The sequence below is a fragment of the Varanus komodoensis genome, unplaced genomic scaffold (genome assembly GCF_004798865.1).
Source record: "Varanus komodoensis strain SLA01 unplaced genomic scaffold, ASM479886v1 scaffold5, whole genome shotgun sequence".
In the NCBI taxonomy this organism is placed as follows: Eukaryota; Metazoa; Chordata; class Lepidosauria; order Squamata; family Varanidae; genus Varanus; species Varanus komodoensis.
The window spans coordinates 12,552,743-12,577,931 of record NW_025336087.1 but is presented as its reverse complement, the minus strand read 5'-3'; the positions used below and the strand labels follow the sequence as shown (position 1 = coordinate 12,577,931).

The following is a 25,189-nucleotide window of genomic DNA, read 5'->3' as shown; positions in this document are numbered from 1 at the left end:
CTGTAGGAGAATGCCTCCTAGGTGAAAACACAAGAGGCCACGATAGGATGCGAATGGACTGCAATCCATCCCATAATGAGAATATACTATTGGCTGTATGGCTTCACAGCATGAGTGGAGGGCAGCGTGTAAGTGCACAAGAGGTCGTTCATGCTGCAAGCTCTGGCAGCCCCTGTCGCCACTAGGGCAGGGAAAGGCTCGTCTCCGCGACTTGAGACGATCCCGCCCGCCTCGCCTGCTCAATGGCCTTCGCACTGCGCCCACTTCACGGGCAACTCGGGAACGCGCGTATTTTTTGCGGGAACTAGAGGGCAAGCCACATTGGGGCAGTCTGCTCCCTGCCGCCTGTGTATCCCTCTGAGTAAAACTGCAGGATGCATTTTCTTGGCAATGTTGAACGAATCATTAATTGTATGTGAGGATTCTTTCTATTTTGCGTCTTCAACTGATTCCCACAATCCTTTCAGAGTTCTGTAAAGCTGACTTCGGGAGCTTAGGTATGCCTAACTCTACGAAGTGGAAGAATTTGTGGCTGGAAAGAATTTGAGGGCGCTCCACCATGTATTAGTCTTCTTCCACTGCTATAGCGCTAGCCAGTCATTTAAACCACGACTTGTGGACAGTAGTCTAGACTAAAAACGCTAGTTAAACAGTACGGACTCGGAAAGGAGTCCTCCTCCTCTTACCAGCTAGCTTCTGCCACTTCCTTCTTTGAGGAAAGTAATACATATTCTTATCTATTTGGCGGAGAAACGTAAAACACACACTGAGCCACTGGCATACAGGGAGTTGTCCCTTACAAAGCGCCACCCTTCCCAGGCGCAATTTGTTCCAGGCGGCCGCTTCGGAGGCAGCGCCATGGAGGAGACCTGGAGCCGCGCGGTCCGGGGTCTGGCTGACGTGCTGGACTTTCTGAATCCCCGAGAAGACAGCAGCGCGCAGGCAGTCGCGGCGGCAGAAGCCGCCACTGCGGACACGTGTGAGTCCTTGTGTGAGCAGGAGAACGGGGCGCCCCGAGGCCGAAAGAGCCTCTTCGCGGTTGCTGGACTTCTAGCGGCCGCGGATGTGGCTGCGTCAGAGGGGCGCTTCCCCGCAGAAGGCGAGAAGGGGCTGCGCTCGAGCAGTCAAAGGAGCGGATCCTGCCTTCGTCAGGGGTTTTGAACTCTTTGTGCTGAAACTATGCTCGGTTTTGTCAGATGTTTAACGAATGTAAGGCTGCAGTCCTATCCGTCTGAGCTCAAGAGGGCTTTCTTTTGAGTAGGCTTGCATCCAGCTGTACTGTAAGATACGATGACGACCTCATGAATAACAGGGAACAGAGGCGGTGTTAGAGGGTAGGCCACTAGTACTGGAGCCCCGAATATCTGGGACGGCCATCTGCCCTGTCACCCTACTATGCAGGCGCACTTCATGCAATAAAGGTGCAGGAGTGCTGATGAACTTGGTTGCACCTGATCTCCCAGGATTAGACGACTTTTTGCCCACATGTGCTTCACATGTACTTCCTTTCTGAGGGCTTTTTCTGTAATCAAATCCTCTCCTCCAGTTTTTTCAGCGGCATCCGGCCACGCCAGGGCCTTTAGAGGCCCACAGATGAGGATATGCAAACCGGTGCTTTTGTGATGCTGGTGGTGCAGGTTGTCCCGTGGGCCTGAGTGCAGATGTGTGCATTACCTAGCATAGTCTCAGCAGGAGAATAGCAGTTTTAGTTACTTGCTTATTAATAACTTTTTCTCAAGTGTCCAATCTCTCAGTCTCCATTTTTTGCATAAGAAATCCTGTTATCTCTTATGCTAGTTTAGATGGGGATTGGAATGCAGCTCTGGCTGGCTGGGGCATGCTAGGAGCTGTAGAGCTTTTTTCCTTTGAAGATACCCAGGATTCTGATTTAAAGAACATGACAGGCAGGGATAGTTGCCTCACCCGACAAGTACAAGGTTTGGGAATGGGGTTGGAGATATGGGGAAAGGTCACCATATAGTAGGCCATTCCCCCCTTTTCAGATATGTCCTTCCACAGAGTATAAAAACACTATTTTTTCAGTGTGAAGGCTCAGTCCTGGAAGACTTGAATACTGTAATTAAAAACAAAATGTATGCATATTCTGCCTGGGTTTTCCTCTGTGCCATTTAAAATCAGTTCTATGGGCTGTTCACAAAAATAATTCTTTAGAAGAACTCTATAAAGGTAGATTGGGAGTATGTATGCATTTTTGTATCAGTGATGTGAAGGGATAGTAGCTTATTATTCATATTCTAAGCAGGACAAAAATAGATCCCTGCTTCTGATGGCTAAAACATTTTCCATAACTTCCCTGTGTACCAGCTTTGTACTTAAGCATTAGCCAGGCAGATAAGTGGGATGATGGAGGAGGGATGGAGTGCTCTATGCTCTACATAGGGCCAAGAGCGCTGCTGGATAACCGGTAACTTATGTACAATGGTGTGCTACACAGTTATTGGCTGAACATGTGAGTAGTTATTATAAATGTTTGTAACACATTCCTTGAGCACCGCTGGCCCTACTCCAATATGTCTGCCATCTCCAGCTTTGTGACTTATCAGAAGATCTGAATGGGGAGCATATTCTATGGCATGAGCATAGGCTCCTACACACAAGGGAGAACCCTGAAGGTATGGAAGGTCCCAATTATATAGGTTCACTGATAGCTAAACATGCATACAGTGCCCCTTCCCAGTACTCAGTTTAATGCATTAATAACAGAGGGGAACTTGGAGGTATATGAATATTGGGGAGTGGGGGGTCAGTGGGCTAGGCAGCCGGTTTTCTGAATAAGTGGCAAAAGAGAGGCAATGGGGAAACAAGAAGGAGAGCAGAATACAGGGAAAGATAGTTACGTGCAGGGAAAGCTTGGCTACTCTTTTGATTGTGGATTAACCATATGATGGGCATAGCCTGCTCCACATAATGAGATTCAGAAGCTAGGGTTCAAGGATGCAATGCTTGATGGACCTGGATGGTGGAGAGGGTATATATCCATGCCACAGTCATTATATTCATATTTGTCTTTAGCCCTTTTCACCACAAGTTGGAAAAACCTTGTGCTTCTCCTTCCTCCACATGGCCACTGCCTCTGTGCACCACTGGCAATTGCATACAGGGGATGATCTGAGACTGCAAAAAGTAGGGTCTCTGATTATGTGGAGAGAGTGTGTGTGCACAAACTCACACACACATCATGTATCAATTGAAACAAACTTATGCAAAAAGTGAATTGTAGGCACAGAGGCTCTAATCCAGATTGGGACCGCACTGGAAGCAAAGCTTTAATATCCCCATACAAGGGTACAGATGTAGATTAGGTCCTCTGTACTTACTTTTGAATAAAAAAGACAAAAATGGGATGGATAGTTAGGAGCAGGGATAGCTAGCAGAACCCCTCTTCCCTTCCTTTGCTCATTACAATATTTAAGAACCTGTAAGAACAATTTTTTTAAACACAGCAGAAGATAATTTTCTGCCATGAATAACTCTGGATCCAGCCCAAGAAATTGCTTCTTAGGTTCAATCCTATTGTAATGCCTGTAAGCCTCTACAACCCAATCTTTGCCTCCATGTCCTTCTAGTTTGCATTTTTACTAGACTGTTTTTTCTTTGCTGCCTGAGAGGGTTGAGGGTAGGGGGAAGAAGTTCTGATTCCTAGGTCTGGGCTTGGAGTTCTTTCTCTGACCTTGGATCTGGGAATCTGAAGTATCCTATGACCCTTTAGATGGAGTCCAGGAACCACAGGATTGCTCCTCCAGCTCATTTTTTTCTCCAGTGTAGAAATGGAGAGCTTTCCTTTCTCATCAGTTTCTTCAGTGCTTATATTTTAAATATTGAACAATTTCTTAGGCTAGGGATGGGGATCCTGCAGCCATCCAGATGATGTTGGATTAGTATTCCCATCACCCCAGGCTATTGGCCACACCTGCCACTGATTGAACTGAAGTGGATTGCAGGGAAAAAAAAAAAAAAAATGAGGCACACATTTCCTATTGTGGTTGTTGTTAATTATACTGCCCAATTATTTCTGTACTGCCCAATAGCTGAAGTTATCTGGGTAGTGTATAATCCATATTTTATAAGATTTTTAAACATAGTCCACATACTATGACCTATTAACTGGGGTAACTTTGTGAAAAGGAGACAGAAAAGTGAAAGATGGAAATGTAAGCGAAAGTTTACTACCTAACTTATACTACCTGAGATGGAGAATGCTGAAATACTAGTCTGTCTTGTCTGCTTGATTCTACAAGGAGGAAAAGATAGTCATTTAGCCTTTCCTTTTCCTTTCTTTTCTGTGATATAAGAGGGATTGGCAAAACTTTCTCTCTCTCCTTGAATAAGAATATGTCAAATAAATACAATACATCTGAAGTTCTTGTGAAATGTTTAGGGAAGATGGCACTGGGGCATTTCTACTTGGTAGGAGCAGGAGTAAAGTTAGCTTCTGTGATCTAGGCCCAACCTTCATCTTTTTTATTCCCCTGACCCCAGCAGCCTAATCGATAAAATCATAAGTGTTGGACTAGGGTTGGATAATGGAGAGGTGGACTCAAATGTTAATCAGATAGCCTTTGGCAGCTACACTCTTAGCCCTACTTCACAGGATTGTTTGGATGTAAAATTGGAGGCAGGAACATGTAAACCACTTGAACTCCGTGGACAAGGTGGGATAATAATGTAATAAAGCTTTTTCTGGCCATTTCATTATTATCTTGGAAACCCATACTTTTTATTGCAGTGCTACCAGATGAGAGAGAATTTCAGCATGCTGCTAAAACTAATAATCTGGATACTATGGAGAGACTGTTTAGGAACAATGTTAATATTAATGCTGTAAATATTGTAAGTATAAAACATTTTCTGTAGAGAGAATTCCCAAATCAATAAATTCTTATTTCTTCAATCCTGTTTCACTGTATTTAGCAAGAGTAGTGGTTGCTTTGCAAGCCTTAGACGATGTTGTTGCAAGGCAATAGTCAATGGGCAGGACAAGAAGCCAAGAATGGTTTGTACTATTGCTTGTACCCACCATGCCTTGAATAAGCCACAATGGGTTGTTGCAGATACCAGCTGTTATCAGCCTTTTAATTTTTGTATTAGTAAAGCAAAATAATTTATTTAATACTATTGATAATATGTAGTTCATACTATGTTGTATCAAATGGTATTGTTCTTAGAGGCAAGAGAAAACTCCCATCAGTTGTAGACAGCATAGCCAGTGGTGAGAGAGCATGGAAGTTGTAGGCATTGCAGTAGGATTGCAGCCTGAGTTTGTTGTGCTTACTTATATAGTTAATGTCATTCACTTGTATTTGTGGGAGTATCATCCTATTTTTTTAAATGACAGACCAAAATAAATGATCAGTAGTGGGGTGGGGGGGGGGAATTTGAGGTTATACTGAAACTAAAGAGAGCTGTTTTTTCTTTCTGTACGGCGAGAAGATTTAAAACTTTATGACGATATTCTCTGCTTTTATAATTGTTTTTCCCCTTATTTAGCTGAAACGCACAGCGCTCCATTTTGCTGTTGCAGGAAATCATGTATCTGCAGTGGACTTTCTTCTTCATCACAAAGCTAGAGTTGATATTGCAGATAAGGTACTCAAAATGATTCTTTAATATTAGTTTACACTTGCTGACACACATGAATCTTGTCTGGAAACAATGGCACTGATTAGATAGCCCACCCTGCAGACAGTATTTTAAAATACCAGGAGTGCCTTCACTAGCACCAATTGATTTCTTCCCCTCTCTTTTTAGCCCTTCCCTACCTTGTATACTCACAGCTAATTACTTGAAGATAGAAAAGAGAGGTCAGTCTACACTCTGCCTATTTAACAAAGAGTTTAGTTTAGTATTTAATACGCCCTACAGTTCAGATGGTCAGCAGAAAGAGCTGTCTTGTCCAGGATCTTGTGCCCCCTTTTACCAATAGCTGTAAAGGTTTGCTGAAGAATTACGATACAAAGATGTAAGGACATCTAATATTTTGCATTTTATTCCCAGTTTCTTCAGTTATATAGCCTTCCAAAGACCATGCTCCTCAGCTAATTAGTATGTTGCATAAGCTGTTTCAGAGTATATTGAGGAGAGGTAACTGGATATTTTATTTATGTATTTAAAACATTTTTATCCCATCCTTTCCAGAAGGCTCAGGATGGCTTACAATCATAAATAATACTATAAAATACAATAACATGATGATTAAAATACTAAACAAACAAACATAAACCAAACATTTCATAAAACTAAGAAAAGAAGGAAAAGAAGAAAAAGGAAGTGTGACTGTGGACAGATCTTTAAAACATCTAAAATCCTTATTTACTTATTAAAATGTTGGCTAACCAAAAAGGTCTTAACCTGGCGCCAGAAGGAGTATAAGGTTGGCGCCAGGTGGATATGCAGGGGAACTATCATATTGGTGCCAATATAGTTGTTTATTGATGTTTTGTAGCTAAGAATGTTGTCATGAAATGAGTTTAAATGGCATTTTGTGTATTAAAATATGCTTTGCACTGACTGATGCAACCACTTTGTCTCAAAGTTGTTTGCCTATTGAAATACTGCTGTTTAGCTCATATGGCCCAAGACTGCTTCAATATGACATTTTGATGTGCAAACATCCTGCCTTATTCAAATTTACAAGATAATTGAGATAATATCATCTTTAATGTGTAGCTCTCTTATGTTTTCCCTCTGCTTCTTCTGTCTTGCATTTTATCAGAAAAAAAATCATTAAGAAGGAAAAGATGGCATAGTTGTACAATGCCTTTTGGTTGGTAGCACTAGGAGCTCTCTGTCTGGAAGCACCCTAAGACACTCCAATTACTAATCTAAACATGAAATGATTGTAAGATTAATGGTCACAACTTGGGATATTGGGCTTTTTCAAAAGGTTCATTAACAGGGTGGCTCTCAATGACTATGGGTGCAACTGAATATCAAGAAAATAAAAAGCATGTCCTCCAAAGAATTACAGAGATTCATTGTTAATAATGAAGAAATCAAAACTGGGAAAGATTTCACATACCTCATCTCAGTCATCAATTCAAAGGGAGACTGTAGGCAAGAAATTCCAAGAAGACTGAAACTCGGAAGGGCAGCAATAAAGGAACTAGAAAAGATCAAGTGAAGAATATTTCTCAGGAGACCAAGGCCAAGATAATCCAAATGACTATATTCCCAATTACAATGTATGGGTGAGAAAGCTGGATAGTGAAAAAAGCTGACAGGAAGAAAATTGTGTTTGAAACATGGTGCTGGAGGAGAGCTTTGTGATTACCCTGAATGGACAGAAAGACAGATAAGTCTTTCTGTCCTTCCAGGGTCCTAGATTAAATCAAACCAGGGCTTTCCGTAGAAGCAAAAAAAATGACAAAACTAAGGCTGTTGTACTTCAGACACAATCATGTTAGGGAAAAGAAAGGCAGAAGACGAGGGAAGACCAAATATGAGATGGATTGAATCCATAAAGAAAGCCACAACCTTGAACTTGGAAGATTTGAATAGAGCTGTCATGGACAGGAAATTTGGGAGGGGCTTTCATTCAGAGGATCACCATGTGTTAAAGATGACTTGAGAGCATAAAGATGGCAACTTAATTTTTGTAAATAAATAATAAAAAGTCATGTTGAAATGAATGAGCTAATCCCTGTTAATTTGGTTCATGAATGGTACAGTCCTGTTACCCCTGCATTCATGTAAACCTCTAAACTTGGAGATTTACATGCATCCTGTGTACTGCATGAGACACAGCAGCACCACTACCACATTTCCTGCCCAGTATTTTATCTAGACAGCCATTTTCAGGGAAGGGGTGCTGATTGGCATCGAGTCATGGCCCTAGTTTCCTTGCCTCCCTGCCCTCTGCCATACCCCTTGTTCCCCTGCTCAAGCCCAGTTGCAGCCAGCAGGGTATAACTGGTGCGGTTATTTCTCTGTGGTCTTTGGTGGCCCAGCTCTGAGACCTCAAGACCTTGGAGCTAGAACTCCAAATGATCCCATGGCCCAATAGCAAATGTCAGAAAGCCATAGAATTGCACCCTAATTCTTTTGTTTCTTGAAGTAAAATAGAAAAGAATACTTTAAAATTTCACTGCGACCTATTGTAATTTCTTATGCCTTTTATGTATTTTTTATTTTTAGCATGGTCTTTCTGCAATTCATCTTGCTGCATGGTCTGGAAATTTGGATATAATGCTAATGTTGATTAAAGCAGGTGCTGATCAAAAAGCAAAGAACAAGGTTTGTTACTGATAATTACAAGCTATCATTAACTACTTGTATAAAAGAAGAAATTATAAATTTATTTTACAGAACTGTTTTGTTTTTTCCTTAGGAAGGATTGAATGTCCTGCATTTTGCAGCTCAGAACAATAATGTTAGAATAGTGGATTATTTTATCCAAGACCTAAACCTGCTGGAACTTAATAAGCCAGATGAGGTATCATATCTATATAATATACTGTCAGTTATCTGCCAATGCATGTTAATAATGTTTTGTTTCTGAATATTTTTCTTTTCCAATCACTCGGCATAATTATGAAAATAGCCACACTTATATTTCCTCTGCATTTCTGAATATTGTGGTGATTTATTTTTGCTCCAATGATCTCTTCTTAATTTCTCTTGGCAAGCAAAGTGATGTATTTGTATTACATTGGAAAGAAGCATTTACCATATGAGATTTCCACAGGGGCTCGGACAAACATCAGCCTTTTTAAAGCAACATCTCTCAGACTTAGGTATGCAAGGGGGCAATCCTGTTGATTCCACCCTTGATGCTGATAAGCCTCCAAACTGAGAGGCTTATGATCTTCTAATTCAGAGTAGGAGAAATAGTGGGGACAATCTCTCCCTCCCTGTTTCTTCCACTCTGCATTTGAGTTAGACAGCTGATTTTGGCCAGGGGTGCTTTGGAGAGGGAGGAAAGTTTGGCATGACATCAGGATAGATCATTTCATAGGAGCCCCAGTCTCCCCTATCCCCAGCCCACTGCCTTCTGTCTTCCAATTCCTTTACTCTCTTTTGAGTCAGGTTTGATTTTTCAACCTTGGAGAGGCAGCCAATGCAAATTTTAACTTGTCAGCTGCAAGTGGGGAGCTCTGCGTCCAGCCTTAGAGGTAGATACCTGAATTATCCAGTAGCACCTAAGATGATACTTAGGGCCGTAGGATCCTCCTCCCCCATCACAGAAACATAAATAAGCTTTTAAAACTTTGGAGCTTATTGAGGTAAGGGACTGAAGACTAGTGGTGGGACATACGCCTTCCACATAGAAGGTTTCAGGTTGGTAAGTCCTCCACATTACCATTAAAAAGAATTTTGGGCAATGGAAATGGAAGGACCCATTATTCTCTGTATAAGACAGTTTCTTAAGATGCTTGCTCACATGAAAAAGTCTTGCATCACTTCCAGAAGATGCTTAGGGTCCATTTGATCTCAGGAAACTAGCCAAACAGCTCTAATAATATATAATTTTACTCTTCAGGTACCATTTAATGAAATCAGTAAGGCTTATTTAATAAGTATAATATGTTAAGGATTTCAGCCAACTTGTGTAATTTGGTATCTTTTACTCAACAACTTTTGGTAGCAAAAGAACATGTTCTTGCACACTGTTGATCTCTTGCAAACTTTCACTGATGGAAATTCTATAAAAGTTATGCACTGCCTACTGTTGGGATATATTGTTATTAAATTGTCTTTTTTTGTCTTGTTTAATCTGGATGGTTTCTAAAAATAATTTCCTCAGGAGAGTTAATTAAACTGTCTATTGAATATTAAGCTTTGTAGGCTAACATAGCTACAAAAATGTATCTTCTCTTCTGTCTTTATAATGTTACCTTTTCCTTAACTCTTTATACAGATACCCTACATCAATTTCAAGTTTCTGGATCTCATATTTACAATTTTGCCTATAACTGCAGCTCTTCCCTCCTCTCTATTTCATCCCTTCTTGCTTTCTACTATCAATTTTCAGCTTTCATCTTCCCTTCCCATCTGTGTGCCCTCTGCCATGTTATCTACATGCCACATTATCTCACTCAGATTCAGGATTGGAAGTCTCAGGACTGCGGGTTAGATTTGGCCCACTTGGGATCCCAATCCAGCCTGTTTGGGATCTGTGGGTGGCCATGCCCTATCTCCTGGTCCCACTCCCTTTCTCCAGACTACCAACTGTTTGGTAGTTTCTGAAATTTTATGCTGTTTTTCCCATTCTGAGTGGTTGAAATGCTGCTTCTAAGGCTTAGTTATGTTGTTTGACTTTGGTGCCACCTTTCACTGGAATCTTTCCTGCCCCCACAAGAACTCTTCTAAAACTACTTGGGCTGAAATAGTTTCAACACCTTGGATCCAGCTGTATATCATTAATAAGAAAAGCCATAAGATTATCTGTGGGAGAGAGCATACTGTTGGTGGGTGGCCAAAAGCTAGCAGTATGCCAACCCAGAGCTCCACAGGCTTGGGATCCCCCTTTCCACCTCTCATTCTTCCACTCACTGCTTTCCCTTCCTCCACATCCAGCAGGTTGTCAGGTTAAGGCAGAACATTCCTGCCTGAATCTGAACCTGTCCCTTCTTTTGAAATTAAGCTGAGCACCGCATACAGCCCTAGGGCCACAGTTGGTTATACACCCCTGGTTTAAGGACACTCTAATGTTAGAGCCATCCTGAGGCTATATAGCAAGGGGACGGCATATAAAAACTTTAAATAAATAAAGTTTAGCATAAGTTCTACAAGAGATTCCCCCACCCCCTTTGCATACTGACCTCTTTATTGTTTACTGTCTCTTAGAAAGGGAGAAAGCCATTCCTTCTGGCAGCTGAAATGGGACATGTAGAAATGATAAATGAGTTGATTTCCCTTAAATTATTCACCACAGAAAAAGACAAAGTAAGTCTCTTCCAAGAATTTCAAGAAAGCGTATTATGTATTTGTTTATTTATCATATTTATGTCCTGCCTTTTTCCTGCAAGGAACTCAAGTTGGCTTACAAAATCCTCCCACTTCTCATTTTATCGTGGTGCCAACCCTGTGAGGGAAGTTAGGCTGAAAGGAAGTGACTGACCTAAATTACCAATTAGTTTCATGGCCGAGTGGGGACTAGAACCTGGATCTCTCAAGACCCAGTCCAGCACTCTAACTTCTATGTTACATTGGCTCTTAACCAGCTTCATGTGTTTTATAAAGTGGTATCTTCAGCTAAAAGCTGTACATTAACTTATGCTGAACACTGTAAAGACAATAAAAACAGAATGACAGTGTTTAATTTCACTTCATGTGTGTATTTGTATGCCATATTAATTTATTTATTTGGGATATTTCTAGACCTTCCAATCACTCTGTGTCTCACAACAGAATCAATAAATAAAACAGTATAAATATAAACATTGGGAGTTTAGTAAACCATTTGATTCAGAATATTTTTTTCTTGTTTCCCTCCTCTAAAAACTAGGTGCGTCTTATGGTCAGATGCGTCTTATAGAGCAAAAAATACAGTATCCTACTTAGTATTGCTGCATCATTTTGATAAACAATTGGTCATTTTAGGTTAAAAAAAAAGTCACTACTCTGTGAAAGTCATGATAATATTGATGCCGAGGGCAATCCTAATTCCCTTGGACGGCCATTGAAAAGGGGTCTGGATGGGATCAAGAGTATCTTTGCTGGCAGAATGAACATCTATCCCAGAGTTTCCAGTTATGCCAGTGGAAAGTTCACAGATATAAATCTACCACTGGTAGTACTTGTGGCCAGAGACAAATCCTGAAATGGGATATTCTAGGGATGGGCTAGGGGTAGCTTTGGATCCAAAGCCCTTTCTTTCAGCAATGAGGCTGGCACAGGTAATTTCTCTCCTGTTGATTTCGGTGGAAAGGAAAGGAAAGCAAAAGGAGAACGAGTGAGAAGAAATCCAGAAGGCAATCAGCCACCACCACTTGCCAGCTTGACCACTTGTGGACCCCAAGGCTCTGGGTGCCAGGCTGTGTCTCCAACATCTCCTCTATCTCTTAGGACAAGATTGCTTTGTCCACAGGATTAGTTAATATGCAGGGCAATACTGGTGAAAACATTAGTTTTCTGGGTTCCCCCCGCCAAGTATACTAGGGAATTTGATTCCTGCTTCAAGGTTTTTCTAATCTCTGTTTCTCTCTACTCCATTGGAATGGCCTGTAGAATTGCAGAGCAAGGTGCATGTAGGAAAAAAACAAGACTATGTATGAATTACTCAATTTTTCTGTGCAACCCTTGGAATTAGAAATATGCCTTTTAAAGATAAACAGAAGTTCCTACTACTATTGTTGTGGACAATAACAATCTGTTCTCTGCTTAGGAACATTTAAGTATGGCAGAAAAAATAATAAAATATATAAATTAACAAAACAAAGAATTTTTTTTTAAATTGACAGAGTTAAAAATGGCATTGTAATTTGTTCTAATATTTTTTGATCTTGCTAATGTGAATATGCATTATATTTCTCGGTGTGTGTGTTTTTGCAGGAAGGAAACAGTGCATTGCATCTGGCTGCTAAAAATGGCCACAGTGAGGTAGTGGAAGTTCTTCTGGATCAGTGGGAAGAAATAAATGAGTTAAATCAGGTAAACATATAACAAATATGCTAAATCAGGGGTCCTCAAATGTTTTCACCAGGGGGCCAGTTGAAAGCTGCCAGTGCTGGGCGTGGGCTGGAAAGGTGGTGCCGGCGGTGTGTGCGGGCTGGCGTGGGGGTGGGACGGGTGGGGGCGGCATGTGCAGGTGCACGTGCAGAGGAGGGGGCGGGGCACATGGCGAGGCAAGGGGAGGGGTGGCGCAGGTGGGTGCACGAGGCAGCAGCTTGCTCGCTTGGTGATTGTTTTCTCCGAGCAAGCAAACCGCTGCCTCCCTGTGTACAGGGCAAGGTGGGTGGCATGGGCGTAGTTTGGGGACCCATGTGTCTGACTTCCCTGTCATGGTCAGATCACTTCCTCTTGAGGTTTGAGCTTGATGTTGGCCTTTCCCTCTGTAAGGGTGCAAACCCTATTGTGTTGGTCCGCCCTTGGAGCCGGATGAATCCAGATGGATTCCTGAAGGCTCTGGGAAAGTTTCCGGTTGATAAGGCTGGCGCTCCTGTCGAAGCTCTGGTTGAACTATGGAATGGAGAAATGGCCAGAGCTATTGACACGATCGCTCTTAAGCAGAGCCCGTTCATCCCCTTGGTATACACCTGAATTACGGGCGATGAAGCGGGTTGGGAGACATCTAGAGCATAGGTGGAGGAAATCACGGGATGAATCTGACCGAACACACTTACGAGCTCACTATTGAGCCTATGCTGTGGTGGTGGGGGTGGCGAAGAAGAAATTCTTCTCCACTTCCATTGCCTCCTCACAGTGCTGTCCAGTGGAGCTCTTTTGAGTGGTACAGGGGCTGGTACATCCAGATCCTAAGAAAGATCCCATACCACCCATGATTGCCTGCTGTGACGACTTTGCCAAGCATTTTAAGGAGAAAATTGCTCAGATACGTCATGAGCTGGACTCCACTAGTGATTCAGATCCCTTAGGGGAGGTGCCAATGTCTCCGTCTGGTCAGATATTATTGGATGAGTTTCAGTTATTGTGGCCTGATGATGTGGACAATGTGCTTGGACAAGTTCGTCCCAGCACTTGCTTACTCGACCCTTGCCTGTCGTGGCTACCAAACAAAGCCAAACACAAGATTGGTGCCTGGATCCTGGAGGTCATTAACACCTCTCTGAGGGACGGCCAGGTGCCTGCCCCTCTAAAGGAGGTGGTAGTCAGGCTGGTCCTAAAGAAGGAGTCCCTGGATCCAGAGATGGCCGCCAATTATAGACCGGTGGTCAACCTCCCGTTTCTGGGCAAGGTGTTGGAACGGGTGGTGGTGGGACAACTCCAAGCACTCTTGGATGGAACTGATTATCTGGACCCATTTCAGTCCAGCTTCAGACCCGGGTATGCTAACGAATCTGCCTTGGTCGCCCTGTATGATGACCTGTGCAGGGAGAGAGACAGGGGGAGTGCGTCCCTGTTGGTCCTCCTGGACCTCTCAGCGGCTTTCAATACCATCGACCATGGTATCCTTCTGGATAGGCTAGCAGGACTGGGAGTAGGAGGCACTGCTTTGCAGTGGTTCCGCTCCTACCTCAATGGCCAATTCCAGAAGGTGGTGCTGGGGGACTATGGCTCTGCGCCATTTTGTCCCCCTTGCTATTCAACATCTACATGAAACCGCTGGGAGAGGTCATCAGGAGGTGTGCGCTGCGGAATCATCAGTATGCTGATGATACCCAGCTCTACCTTTCTTTTTCAACCAATCCAGGTGAGGCAGTGGCTGTACTGAACTGGTGCCTGGCTGAGGTAATGGGCTGGATGAGGGCCAATAAACTGAAGCTCAATCCAGACAAGATGGAGGTCCTGTTGGTGGGTGGTTCGGGCTCCGGAGTAGGTGACTTGGACCTTGTCCTGAATGGGGTTGCATTCCCTCTAAAGGACAGGGTCCACAGCTTGGGAGTGCTCCTCGACCCAGAGCTGTCTTTGGAAGCTCAGGTGACTGCGGTGGTGAGGAGCGCTTTCCTTCAGCTTCGGCTAATCCATCAGCTGTGTCCCTACCTCGAGGACGATTGCTTAGCGACAGTGACACACGCATTGGTTACTTCCTGATTGGACTTCTATAACGCGCTCTATGTGGGGCTGCCCTTGAAGACAGTCCGGATACTTCAGATGGTGCAAAATAGAGCTGCCAGGTTGCTGACGGGGACTGGATGTTATTCTCACATAACCCCAGTCCTCTACCAGCTTCACTGGCTCCCCATCAAAGTCTGGGCCCAATTCAAGGTGTTGGTGATGACCTATAAAGCCCTTAACGGCTTGGGTCCTGGTTACCTGAAGGAGCGCTTACATCCATATACGCCCGCTTGCCCCTTGAGATCTGCGGGAGAGGCCCTTCTCCGGGAACCCTCCGTGAAAGAAATTAGGAGGGTAGGTACTCGGAGGAGGGCTTTCTCTGTGGTGGCGCCCCACCTGTGGAATGTGCTCCCCAGAGAGATCTGCCTGGCGCCGTCGTTATTTGTTTTTTGTTTTTAAGACCTTTTTATTTAAACAATATTTTAATAACTTCTAATATTATCAGTTGGTTTTAATTGTACAGCCAGGGTGAATCTAGATTCTATGTATACTATTTTTATGTTTATTTATTGTATGGAAGCTGTCCCGAGGCTTATGCGAATGGGACGGCATACAAAAACTCCAAATAAAATGAATGAATGAATGAAATAATACTGATATATTTATTTTAAAAAATCATATACTATCCTTCATTAAGAATCCCAAGATGGTTTATTTAATTTTTAAACAATATCATCATAATACCAAAATTAAAAATTCTTTAGTGCCAGTACTTGATAAAAAAATTAAAACACCAATTAACAATTAAAGAACTGGTAAATAAAATGGTTTTGAATAAAGTGCTGGCACCAGGCACACCTCTCTGGGGAACAAGTTTTATAATCGGAGCGATATAGCAGAAAATGCCCTCCTTGGACTAACCCTGCTTACCTCTTTCAGGGAGGGCACTCAGAGGAGGATCTCTGCAGATGATCTTAAGGTTCAAGCAGGCTCATATGGAAAGAGATGTTCGCTTAGATAACCAGATCCTAAACTATTTAGGCTTTATATGTCATCATTAGCACCTTAAATCAGACCCGGATTTCACCTGGTAGCCAATGTAGCTAATAGAGGACCAGCTTAAAGTGTTCCCTTCTGGCAGTCCCAGTCAGCAATCTGGTAGCTCTATTTTGAACCAATTGCAATACCTGACTATCTTCAAGGGCAGCCCCACATAAAGTGTGTTACAATAGTCCAAACGGGAGGTTACGAGTGTGTATGTTGCTGTTGCTAGGGTTTGCTGTGCCAGGTAAGTATGCAGTCAATGGACCAGCCTTAGCTTCCCTTTTGGATAGCGGCCTGGAAGAAGGGAGGAAGTTTGCAATATTTTCCATCTGCTATGGAAAGTTGATCCAGCAGGCATGAGCTAGCACAGATTATTCCTGCTACTGCAGACATTCATCTAACATGCTAGACATATAGTGACTTGCCCTAAACATTGCTCCAGGCATTAGACTGGCTGTAGCATGGTTGATCAAAATGCTGGGATGATTTGATGTTATTTCCCCCCCTAGGTTTAGGAGTCACTTACATATTTGTACACCCAGGACAAAGATAAAGTGATCTGATGGCTGTAAAAATCTGTGTTTCCCATTCATTTATTTGGTACATGGGGTTCCCAGGAGGTCTCCCATGCAAGGACTGACCAGGCCCAGGCCCATTTAGCAGTAGTGAGGTGGTTGTACATATGCTCTCAGAACATCCAAGCAAGATTCTTTCTTTGCCCTACCTGGCATTGCTGTATCCTGCCACTGAGCTGTGGTCCATCAGCTTCCGTGTGCTACAGAACAAAGACTAGCATCCACGTTGGTCCTGCGGGTTCCTTTGAGTGATGCCTTTAAAAAATTCTGACAGGTTCCCAAACCTTTGGCAAGAACAGCAGCAAAGGTCCTAAGCCACCTTCGGTTCCTTGTATCTTCTTCCTTCTCTTCCTCATCCCTATAAAGTAGGTTAGACTGAGAGTGTGAGACTGTTCATGTGAGCTTCATGGCTTTACTTGATAGATTTTTGCTTTTTAGCCAATTAAAAAACAAAAAAGAGCATTGCCAGTGGAGAAAAGGGTGGCAGCCAGCCTTGCAAAGAAGCTTGGTGTAGCAACTCCACCAAAATACAAGCCTGCAAATTTTCCTATTATGTTGTAGGTTCACATGACACTTAACTTAAGCCTGACAGGAAAAAAAATACCGTCTTTTCCTGGATACCAAAAGAAAAACAAATGAAAGTTTCCATCCTTGTTTTCTGAAGGAATTCTGACTTGCTGCAGGCAAGTAACAAAGGGATCATCTACACTTCTGCTGCCGACTGTATTTTATTGTCAGCTAATTGTTTTCTTTGTGTGTTTGGTTTTAGAATGGCGAAACACCATTTTATCTGGCTGTTGAAGGAGGCCATCAAAAATGTGCAGATCTCTTACTGGAAGCAGGAAGTGATATCAATATTTCAAACAAAGTATGTTATTACCATTGGAGTTCTTTGTAATCATTTTATGGAAATAATATTTTTGAACTGCTTCAGATTTATTGCCATGTAAAGTGCCCAACCACAGGACTTACAAACAATGTTATGTAGTGGCTCACTGAATAAAACCAGTGTGGTGATCAGATGACTTAGGAGACCCAAGTTCAAATACTGCTCAGCCATTAAATTCATAGTGTGTGGTCTTGGGCCAGTGACTGACCAGTATTCATGTGTCATGCCAAGCCACCCTGACAATAAGCCATGGCATATAAGTTGTTCGTGGAACAACCCATGGTGTGCCCGACAGATAATCACTTACAGTATCATGTCCCATACACACACCCTTCCTTCTTGGTCCTTCAGACTGCATCCCAGTGTCCATGGCGAAACCTGTCTTGTGTCCTGCGTCTCCTACCTTCCCCCAATGGTTGCCCTTTTTGTTTGCCCTTTTTGCAAAATGTTCAGCCTCAGAGATGTGCAATCCAGTCATATATGGTCATATATGTATGCATCTATGTTCCCAGAAAATTGTGCAGTTGTCTTCCAAATTGTTTGCTTGTTGGTCAGCTGGTCTTTCACAGCTGCAAAGTGCTCATTTACACCTTTGTAGCAACATGTAGCCTTTCCTGGTCAATGCCCTTGTTTCTTTCAACTGTCAAAGGAAGCAACAACATGCTGTTGTTTTCAGATTGAGAAGGAGAGATTGAATATAGACTAATTCATGTACAGTTGCTAAGCTGTCAACTGAAAATCACCAGTAAAGGGATAAAAGCAGGAGAAGTAGGTACACCAAAAGTGGGGCAGAGCCAAAATGTCTGCCTTGGCAGTGTAATCCTCTCCATCTCAAGAACTGAACTGACAGTTCTTACAATCTTCCACATCTTCAACTGTTCTCTGGGTTTCCAAGTACCAAAGAAATGGAAGATACTATCCCTCCTTTTCAGAACATTTACTGCTACAGTTACTGCAGTTCCCTAACAGTTCTGGAGAAAAGCCCTGAGAAGGTAGCTGAATTGCCTGGAATGAACATTGGGGTGTGTAAGTCCCACTAATGCTGGTACCCATTTACTAGCATGCCATCCTGTTCTGCCACCTGAAAGGTTTTTTTTCTTTAAACGACAGGAAAAGTTTTACTTTTTAAAAAAGTGTGAATTATATACACATGTCATGACTGGGAAGTAAACAGAAAAATGTATGCAAATTGAAAAATGTATGTAAATTTCATGGCTGGGAAAGAAATTGCGCAGATTTCATAGCTACGTAGGAAAAAATGGAAAGGAAATTGGCATTATAATCCCCCCAACTGCCTTCCCAGCCAAGAAATCTGCTCAAATCTTCCAGACTATTAAAAAAATCCCCTTTGAAGTGGCACAGCAGGACAGAGCAAATGGGATTTCAACAACAGTGTTCCCCCATTCACTCCAGCTCCAGATCTGCGTTTATTCCCTTGAGTGGTCCCATGCAGGGCTCATCATGTCAAATCTGGCCAGACTGGCTTGTTGCTGTGGATGACAAGCCATCCAGAGCTGTCAAAGGTAATTGGGCAAATACTCCCAGCACACATGATATGAGAGAAAGAAGTCACTGTGACTTCTGTCCCTTCCCTGATTGTGCAAATTGAGTTGTGCTACCAAAGTGGGATCTGGAGAAGTGGCTATCTGGGTATGTTCTAAGGCATGATGCATTAGGATGAATGCTTTTAGCAACCTACATAAGAGATATTCCAAGCTGCCAAGACTTTAAAAGAGAAAGAAACAGACAAGTGTTGAACATTACACCTTCAGGTAAGCAAAGTGTGGCAAAGATAAATGCATGCCAGATAAAGTCAATTATATTGCTCATGTTAAGGGCATTACTTGATTTTTTTAGTAGGGTGTTGTCTAGCTCAAGTATGTGGAAAGGCATACTGCTTCCTTGTACTTTATTAGATCTATTTGTCCTTTTCTCTCCCCTTTTTTGCCATGGTCATATTCCTCTTTTATTATTGCTTTTTATAAATGAGGAAGACTGCTGATCATTTGCCTCTCATTCTGTGAAAACTGAAGAAACCCATGACTGATTTGGCAGAAGCAAAAAGGAAACTCCTTTCCCTAGTAAAGTTTTAAAAGCATGTAATTTGGTATATTTAATTACTTGCTAATGGGTTCTTTTAGCTAAAACATTTTCAATCTAATTGAAATCAATGGCGTAGAACAGTTGTGAGGAGAGCTACAATGACTGTCATTTTGGAAACTGACTTTTCATAAGAAACTGTATAATCCCATGTATATTTGTTCAGAAATAACTTTGTTCAATGAAGTTAATTCCCAGGTAAGAAAACATAACATTGCAGCCATAGAGTTATGTTCTAACTCGGGAGGATACCTAATGCTACTTATCGTTCTGATTCATTTGATTCATTAAGAAACATAAAACTAATTTCCTTCTCTCCATTGTCTCTTTTGCAGCACAGTTCCAATGCATTGCATATTGCAACCCAGAATGGGCATGCACCTTTGGTCACATTTCTTATCACTAAAAACATAGATCTGCATACTCAATGTCAGGTGTGTTTTATCTCTTTCCTCGCAGATGTTATAGCCTTCATTTTTTTCATGCAGCTCCAGTATTTCCCCACAAGATTATCTGGAAGCAGTGGTAGCTAGAGCCATGCATAATTCAGGATACAAAATGAGGAGAACCACAATGTGTATAAATGAGAATATTAGACTAAACTAAAGTATTTTAAACTTAGGTGATTTCAGTGGGAATGTTAAGCAGATTCTTTCATCAAAATTAATGAAAGTAAAAAGTATTTAACTCTAGCAGGATAGTTCTTATGCGCTTAAAAATTTTAAGAGGTAGAATATATGCAGCTCAAGCCTGTTTAGGCCTGCTTAGAAGTAAGGACCATAAGAGTTCAATGGGGTATTACTCCCAGGGAAGTGTGGGAGTGTTCTGCCAGGGTGCAGAACAACTTTCATCTCAAGCACCCAATTCATTTCAGAGAAGCTTACAGAGAGCTGCATTCAGGTGGTGAATGGAGCTGAAGGCAAATACCAAAGGGGTGCAGTTAACATACCTGTCTACTGCAGCTTAAAGAATTTACTGCTAGTGACTAAGCCTTATCAGAGGCATTTCATCCATTTAGAATGAGTGAAAATGTACACAAAACCCAGAAAACCAGCAAAGTTAGTAGTTGGGGAAAATTGGGTGGAGCCAAGGGAATGGGCTTCTGGAGTATTCCAGCAGTCAGATTGGGCCCTCTGAAGGGCTGAATTTAGACTCCAGGCTTGACATTTTGCACCCATTTTGCGTAAGATTGCAGCCCCTATTTACTAAAGAAAGACTCATAGTGGTATATGATGCCCTGGAACAAAGCTAGGTTATCCTCTTATTATAGAAAGAGCTGTATGTTCTCATTACAGGCAATTGTATAGACAAAATTAACACATCTACTATTAATGCAGGAGAAGTATTTTAATATGCTAGCTCAAATGGAATTGAGACTATATATGAAGTAATCTCTTATAACCATCATAATTATAAATACTTATTTGTTATGGGTATCATCTCCATAACATTTTGTGTGGTATTAAAGGTTTTCCTTGCATTTCAAATCTTCACCAACCCCGTTGTACAGTTTTCCACCAGCTGTTTATCACAGATAAGTTTCATCCTGGTTTCTTGTGTTAAGGTGATATTTAAATCTGCTTCCAAAATTGTCATACTGTAAACAGCACTGGCATGAAAATATTTTTATTGATCTGACAAAGAGCTCCAAGCTAAAAAATTGAAAATGTTTAGTGAAAAGGCAAAAATAGACTACCTAAATATTTTGGGTACTTTTTCCAAGTTTTAAGCTTCATCAGCATGCACAAATTTGATTAATAAGTCAGTACTGATTAGATCAGGATGCATTGCATTGCATTGCAGTAGATAGGTCAATATTGATTAGGTTTCTATCCTGTCCTTATTCACATTTGCATCTTGCTCTTCCTTGCTTATTCCATTTTATTAACACAAAACTGTGTGATGTTGATTAGTCTGAGACTAGCCAAGAGTTACATGATGATTATCATGACTGGTGTGGGGATTTGTAACCTAATCTGCTGCATCTAAGGATGACATTCTGCCTATTGCACTACACCACTCCATACATTCTTGTATTGCAAGGATGAGATTTGGCAAAGTGCCCTTCTACAGTACATGTGTGCCTCTGAAGGCTTACTTTGGTTAGCACTTGGTTGTAGGCCAAAGGTCTGGGTCATAGGCAACTTCTGCTGTTCTTCATATATTCACACTTCCATACTTCTGCCTCAGCTCAGTGTCAGAGTACATACTTTGCATGCAGAAGGTTCTTGTTTCAGTCCCCAGCTTCTTCAGGAAGGGCTAAGAAAGAATCCTGCCTGAAACTCTGAAGAGCTGCAGCAAGTCACTGTTGAGAACACAAGGCTAGATTGGCCAAGGGTATAACTTATTATAGGGTAGCTTCCTGCGTTCTACCCTGGAGATCCCAGTTAGCTTTGCAGAAAGCAATAAAGACGTACATCTATCACCAACAGTGTTTCTGCTTGTGGTAGACCTGGGCACAGGATGTTCCAGGTAGCCCAGATCTCTGGCCTTGAATGAGAGGCATCCTTGGATCCACTGGTCCAGATACCCTTTGCTCACTTGAAAAGCACCAGCATCACAACTATGACCACTTGGAGCTAATGCAGTTAATAACCACTCACAGAAACCTGTGTGGAACAATTTTTTAAAATGAAGAACTGCCTGAATGAAGAAGGAAAAAACTTGTTCCCAGCTCCTGCCTTGGGCAGGACAAGCAAGCAGGCCTTACCAGGTAAGGTTTTGGAAGTGGCAGATTGTCTGCTACTTAGCTCCCCACTTCCATCCCAGTTAGGATTGTTTTGCCCCATGTAGACTTTGGCCTTCTTTTTGACATTGTTATGCTTATCACTTTGTTCCAATTCACTGCTGTGAATTGTTCATAGCACTGAGCCATGTTGAAGATGGTTGAATTCTAGGTTTTTGTGATATGAAGTGGGGCTGTACTCATAACCCATCATTTGTTAACCATTAAACCTAGACAACCCATGGTTTGTTATTGGATTGTAAACTCTTGGTTCTTTAAGCCATAGTTTGTTGTCACATGTGAACCCCTAACCATGGGTTGATCTTGAGTTATTTCAGTAAGCTACCATATCAGCAGGCCAGAGCAATAAAAATTCAAAAAGAGAAACACCAACTGCTCTATATTTTAGTACTATAGTGCTGCAAAAAGCATTTAGGATACAGAAAGTGAATGGGGAAAGGAAAAGGAAAATAAACCATGGTTTGTTTAATCATCTGCTGGATAGACCCAGGGTAAGTCAACAAACCATGGGTTAAGTAAACCGTGGGTTAGTCTTATATAAAAACCAAGCCATTGTGAAATGGGTTGTCCCATCTGATTGCTGGTATGCTTGGCAATCTTCTGGGAGAAATAATTTAGCTTTCTTCTGCCCATAGGAAGGTTGACTTTTCCTGAACTAACAAAGTATGATTAATCAAGATTATTTGTGAACAAATAGTACTTGGTATGATGATTTTATGCAGTATTGTAACAATCTTTTCCTTTGATTACAGCAAAACAATTCTCCTCTCCATTTGGCCGTCTTAAAAAACAATGTACCTGTGGTCAGTAGTTTAATAGATGCTAACCATGATCTAAACTTGCTCAATCAGGTGAGAAATTTAGAAATGTATTGTTTTAACATGGAAGATTCTGAGGTTTTTCTCCCCTGAAAAATTATCAGTTGTGTGACGTATATCAAGCTAGCCTTCTCAATAGAATTACGTTGTCTGTTGTGATTCATTGGATAGTTTACGAGTAGCTCAGGCTGTCTTTCTTAATTTATGCCACAAGGATAAAAAGGGCCTAATGAACTCTGCCTTTAAAAAACATTTAAAAGGCCTTTAAAAACATTTGCATGCAATATGTATGCAGTCTTTATCTCATCTCTCTGTGGAAGGGTTTGGTGTGCTTAACCACTAGGCCCTTTTGCGGCACTTATAGCTCTTGCCTGAAGGTGTTCTTATTGTAAAGTGGCTGGACTGGTTCCCTTCCTGCCTTGGGTTTCCACTATACAAGCACACCTTCTTCTCTTTCCACATAAACTGAGAAAAAGCTAAAATGTGTTCTGTTGGTTTACTGTTACTAATTTCTCCTGTTTTCTTTTGAATCTTCATACCCATAAGTCGGGTATAATAAGTACAATTTTAAAACAACTCCATACTTATTCATCTAAAAAACTCAGAGCTTATTTATCCCAGGTCTATTTCTAAACCTCAAAGTGGGCATGCATCAAGATGCACTCTGGATCATGGTCAAATGTAGAGCAGCGTAGAGTTTGCTGTTGCCCTTTGTCATGGGCATGATTCTACTTGTCCTGTTTTGTGAGTTGAACCAGGCTGGAACTTTCTCAGTTTATTGGCCAGTAGCTGCTACCACTTCATTCTTTAAAACATCTAGGTTTGAGGAAGCAAAAAACTCCATGACTTGCTATTTCTAAGGGATCACTCTTAACAAAGGAATGCATTTTTTCCCTATTTGCCCTCCCACCCCCCTGAGGTCGGCAACAGAAGCCCTCCTCCAGGAACCCTCTGTGAAAGATGTTAGGAGACAGAGTACCCGGATGAGGGCCTTCTCTGCGGTGGTGCCCCGTCTATGGAATGCGCTCCCCAGAGAAGTCCGCCTGGCGCCGTCATTATGTTTTTCAGCGTCAGGTTAAGACCTTTTTATTTAATCAATATTTTAATAAGTTTTAATATTGAATTGTATCATTATTATTAATTGTAGCCAGAGTGGGTCATCAATTTATTTATGCTGTTAGCCATCCATAGATGTTAGTAATTGGACGGCATACAAATTTTATAAATAAATAAACAAGCATTCTGATCTGGTCCATTTTGTGAGTTTATTTCCTGTTATTCTAGACTTGTAGTATGAACCAATTAAGACTAGACCTACTGAAATTAATGGGACACATTAGTCAGGACTAATTTAAATCCCATTGATTTTAATGGAACTGCTCTAAGTATGATTAAATCTGGATCCATACCCATAATTATCACCATTCTGTTATATATGTGATTTGAATATTGACATTTTTTGCCATGCCTTTGTTAATTGAAATTTTTTTTTGTGATTTTCATCTTCTACTTTGCTCTGCTTCTACAAGAGCCATCAAACACCTCTACATCTTGCAGCAGATCTTGGAAATGTGGAAGTCATGGAGCTGCTGCTTAAGGCAGGTTGTGACCTCACCATTGTGGATAAGGTATTTTCTATTTTTCAGATTTCTGTGCAGTTGCAATTCAAATATTTTCAAATATTATTCATTAAAATATCACTCTTGCTTTAGCCTATCCTTCTTCAATCTGGCAACCTCTAGATGTATTGGATTGCATCTCCCATCTTCCTCAGCCAACATAATCACCATCTGGAGGGCACCAGGTTAGGAGAGACCATTTTAGTCTCTTTCTGAAAACCTGTAGCAATCTGGTATTAACTTAGTACAAAGCTATCAGTGAAACTGACCATAACATACTGCACTTGTTCTTTCTGTTTGTAGGCTGAACATAATAAAATGCATAGTATAAAGTAGTCATTGTTCTCTGAAGAAGGTTTTCCCATTCTAATTCATCTGATGCTATCTAACAGCCATTTTGAAGTCTCTCATCCAAACTGTGTTTGTTGATGCACTTTAATTTCTCCTTAATATCAGAAAATGTGTTGCCAAAACAGAAGAAATTATTATTAGTTTATTAATACTAATTGTATTTGTATACCATCCAGTAGCTGAAGCTTTCTGCCTGGTTTACAACAGCACAAAAAAAATATGTTAAGTATACAATGTAAAGATGCAAACAACAGTAAAGCATCATAAAATGTTTCTACAAAATGTTAAAACTAGATTTAAAACCAAATTTGATGATTCCGAAAACTAGCACAAAACACAAATTAAGATATAAGAACTGTTAAACAGTAGGCATAATACCTAATATAGTACAGTGGTACCTTGGCTCACGA

The 25,189-nt window shown here is 41.4% G+C and overlaps 1 protein-coding gene across 5 annotated transcripts in view; it reads left to right on the top strand.

Annotated features, from left to right (window-relative positions):
• The first annotated feature begins 847 nt into the window (after positions 1-847).
• Positions 848-25,189, top strand: part of ANKDD1B (ankyrin repeat and death domain containing 1B) — a 42,761-nt gene continuing 18,419 nt past the window's right edge. For 4 of the 5 annotated variants that reach the window (XR_006416291.1, XM_044446333.1, XM_044446330.1 and 1 more), the window contains exons 1-11: positions 848-979; positions 4,748-4,851; positions 5,509-5,607; positions 8,155-8,253; positions 8,348-8,452; positions 10,807-10,905; positions 12,514-12,612; positions 17,026-17,124; positions 19,581-19,679; positions 22,744-22,842; positions 24,339-24,437. Coding sequence is in view for 4 of the 5 variants with exons in the window: in XM_044446333.1 (XP_044302268.1) it covers positions 859-979; positions 4,748-4,851; positions 5,509-5,607; positions 8,155-8,253; positions 8,348-8,452; positions 10,807-10,905; positions 12,514-12,612; positions 17,026-17,124; positions 19,581-19,679; positions 22,744-22,842; positions 24,339-24,437 (1,122 nt within the window). In the remaining variant the exon portion in view is untranslated. Of the gene's footprint in view, positions 980-1,040; positions 2,634-4,747; positions 4,852-5,508; positions 5,608-8,154; positions 8,254-8,347; positions 8,453-10,806; positions 10,906-12,513; positions 12,613-17,025; positions 17,125-19,580; positions 19,680-22,743; positions 22,843-24,338; positions 24,438-25,189 lie in introns of those variants that run through there. The other variant, XM_044446331.1, reaches the window with a different exon arrangement.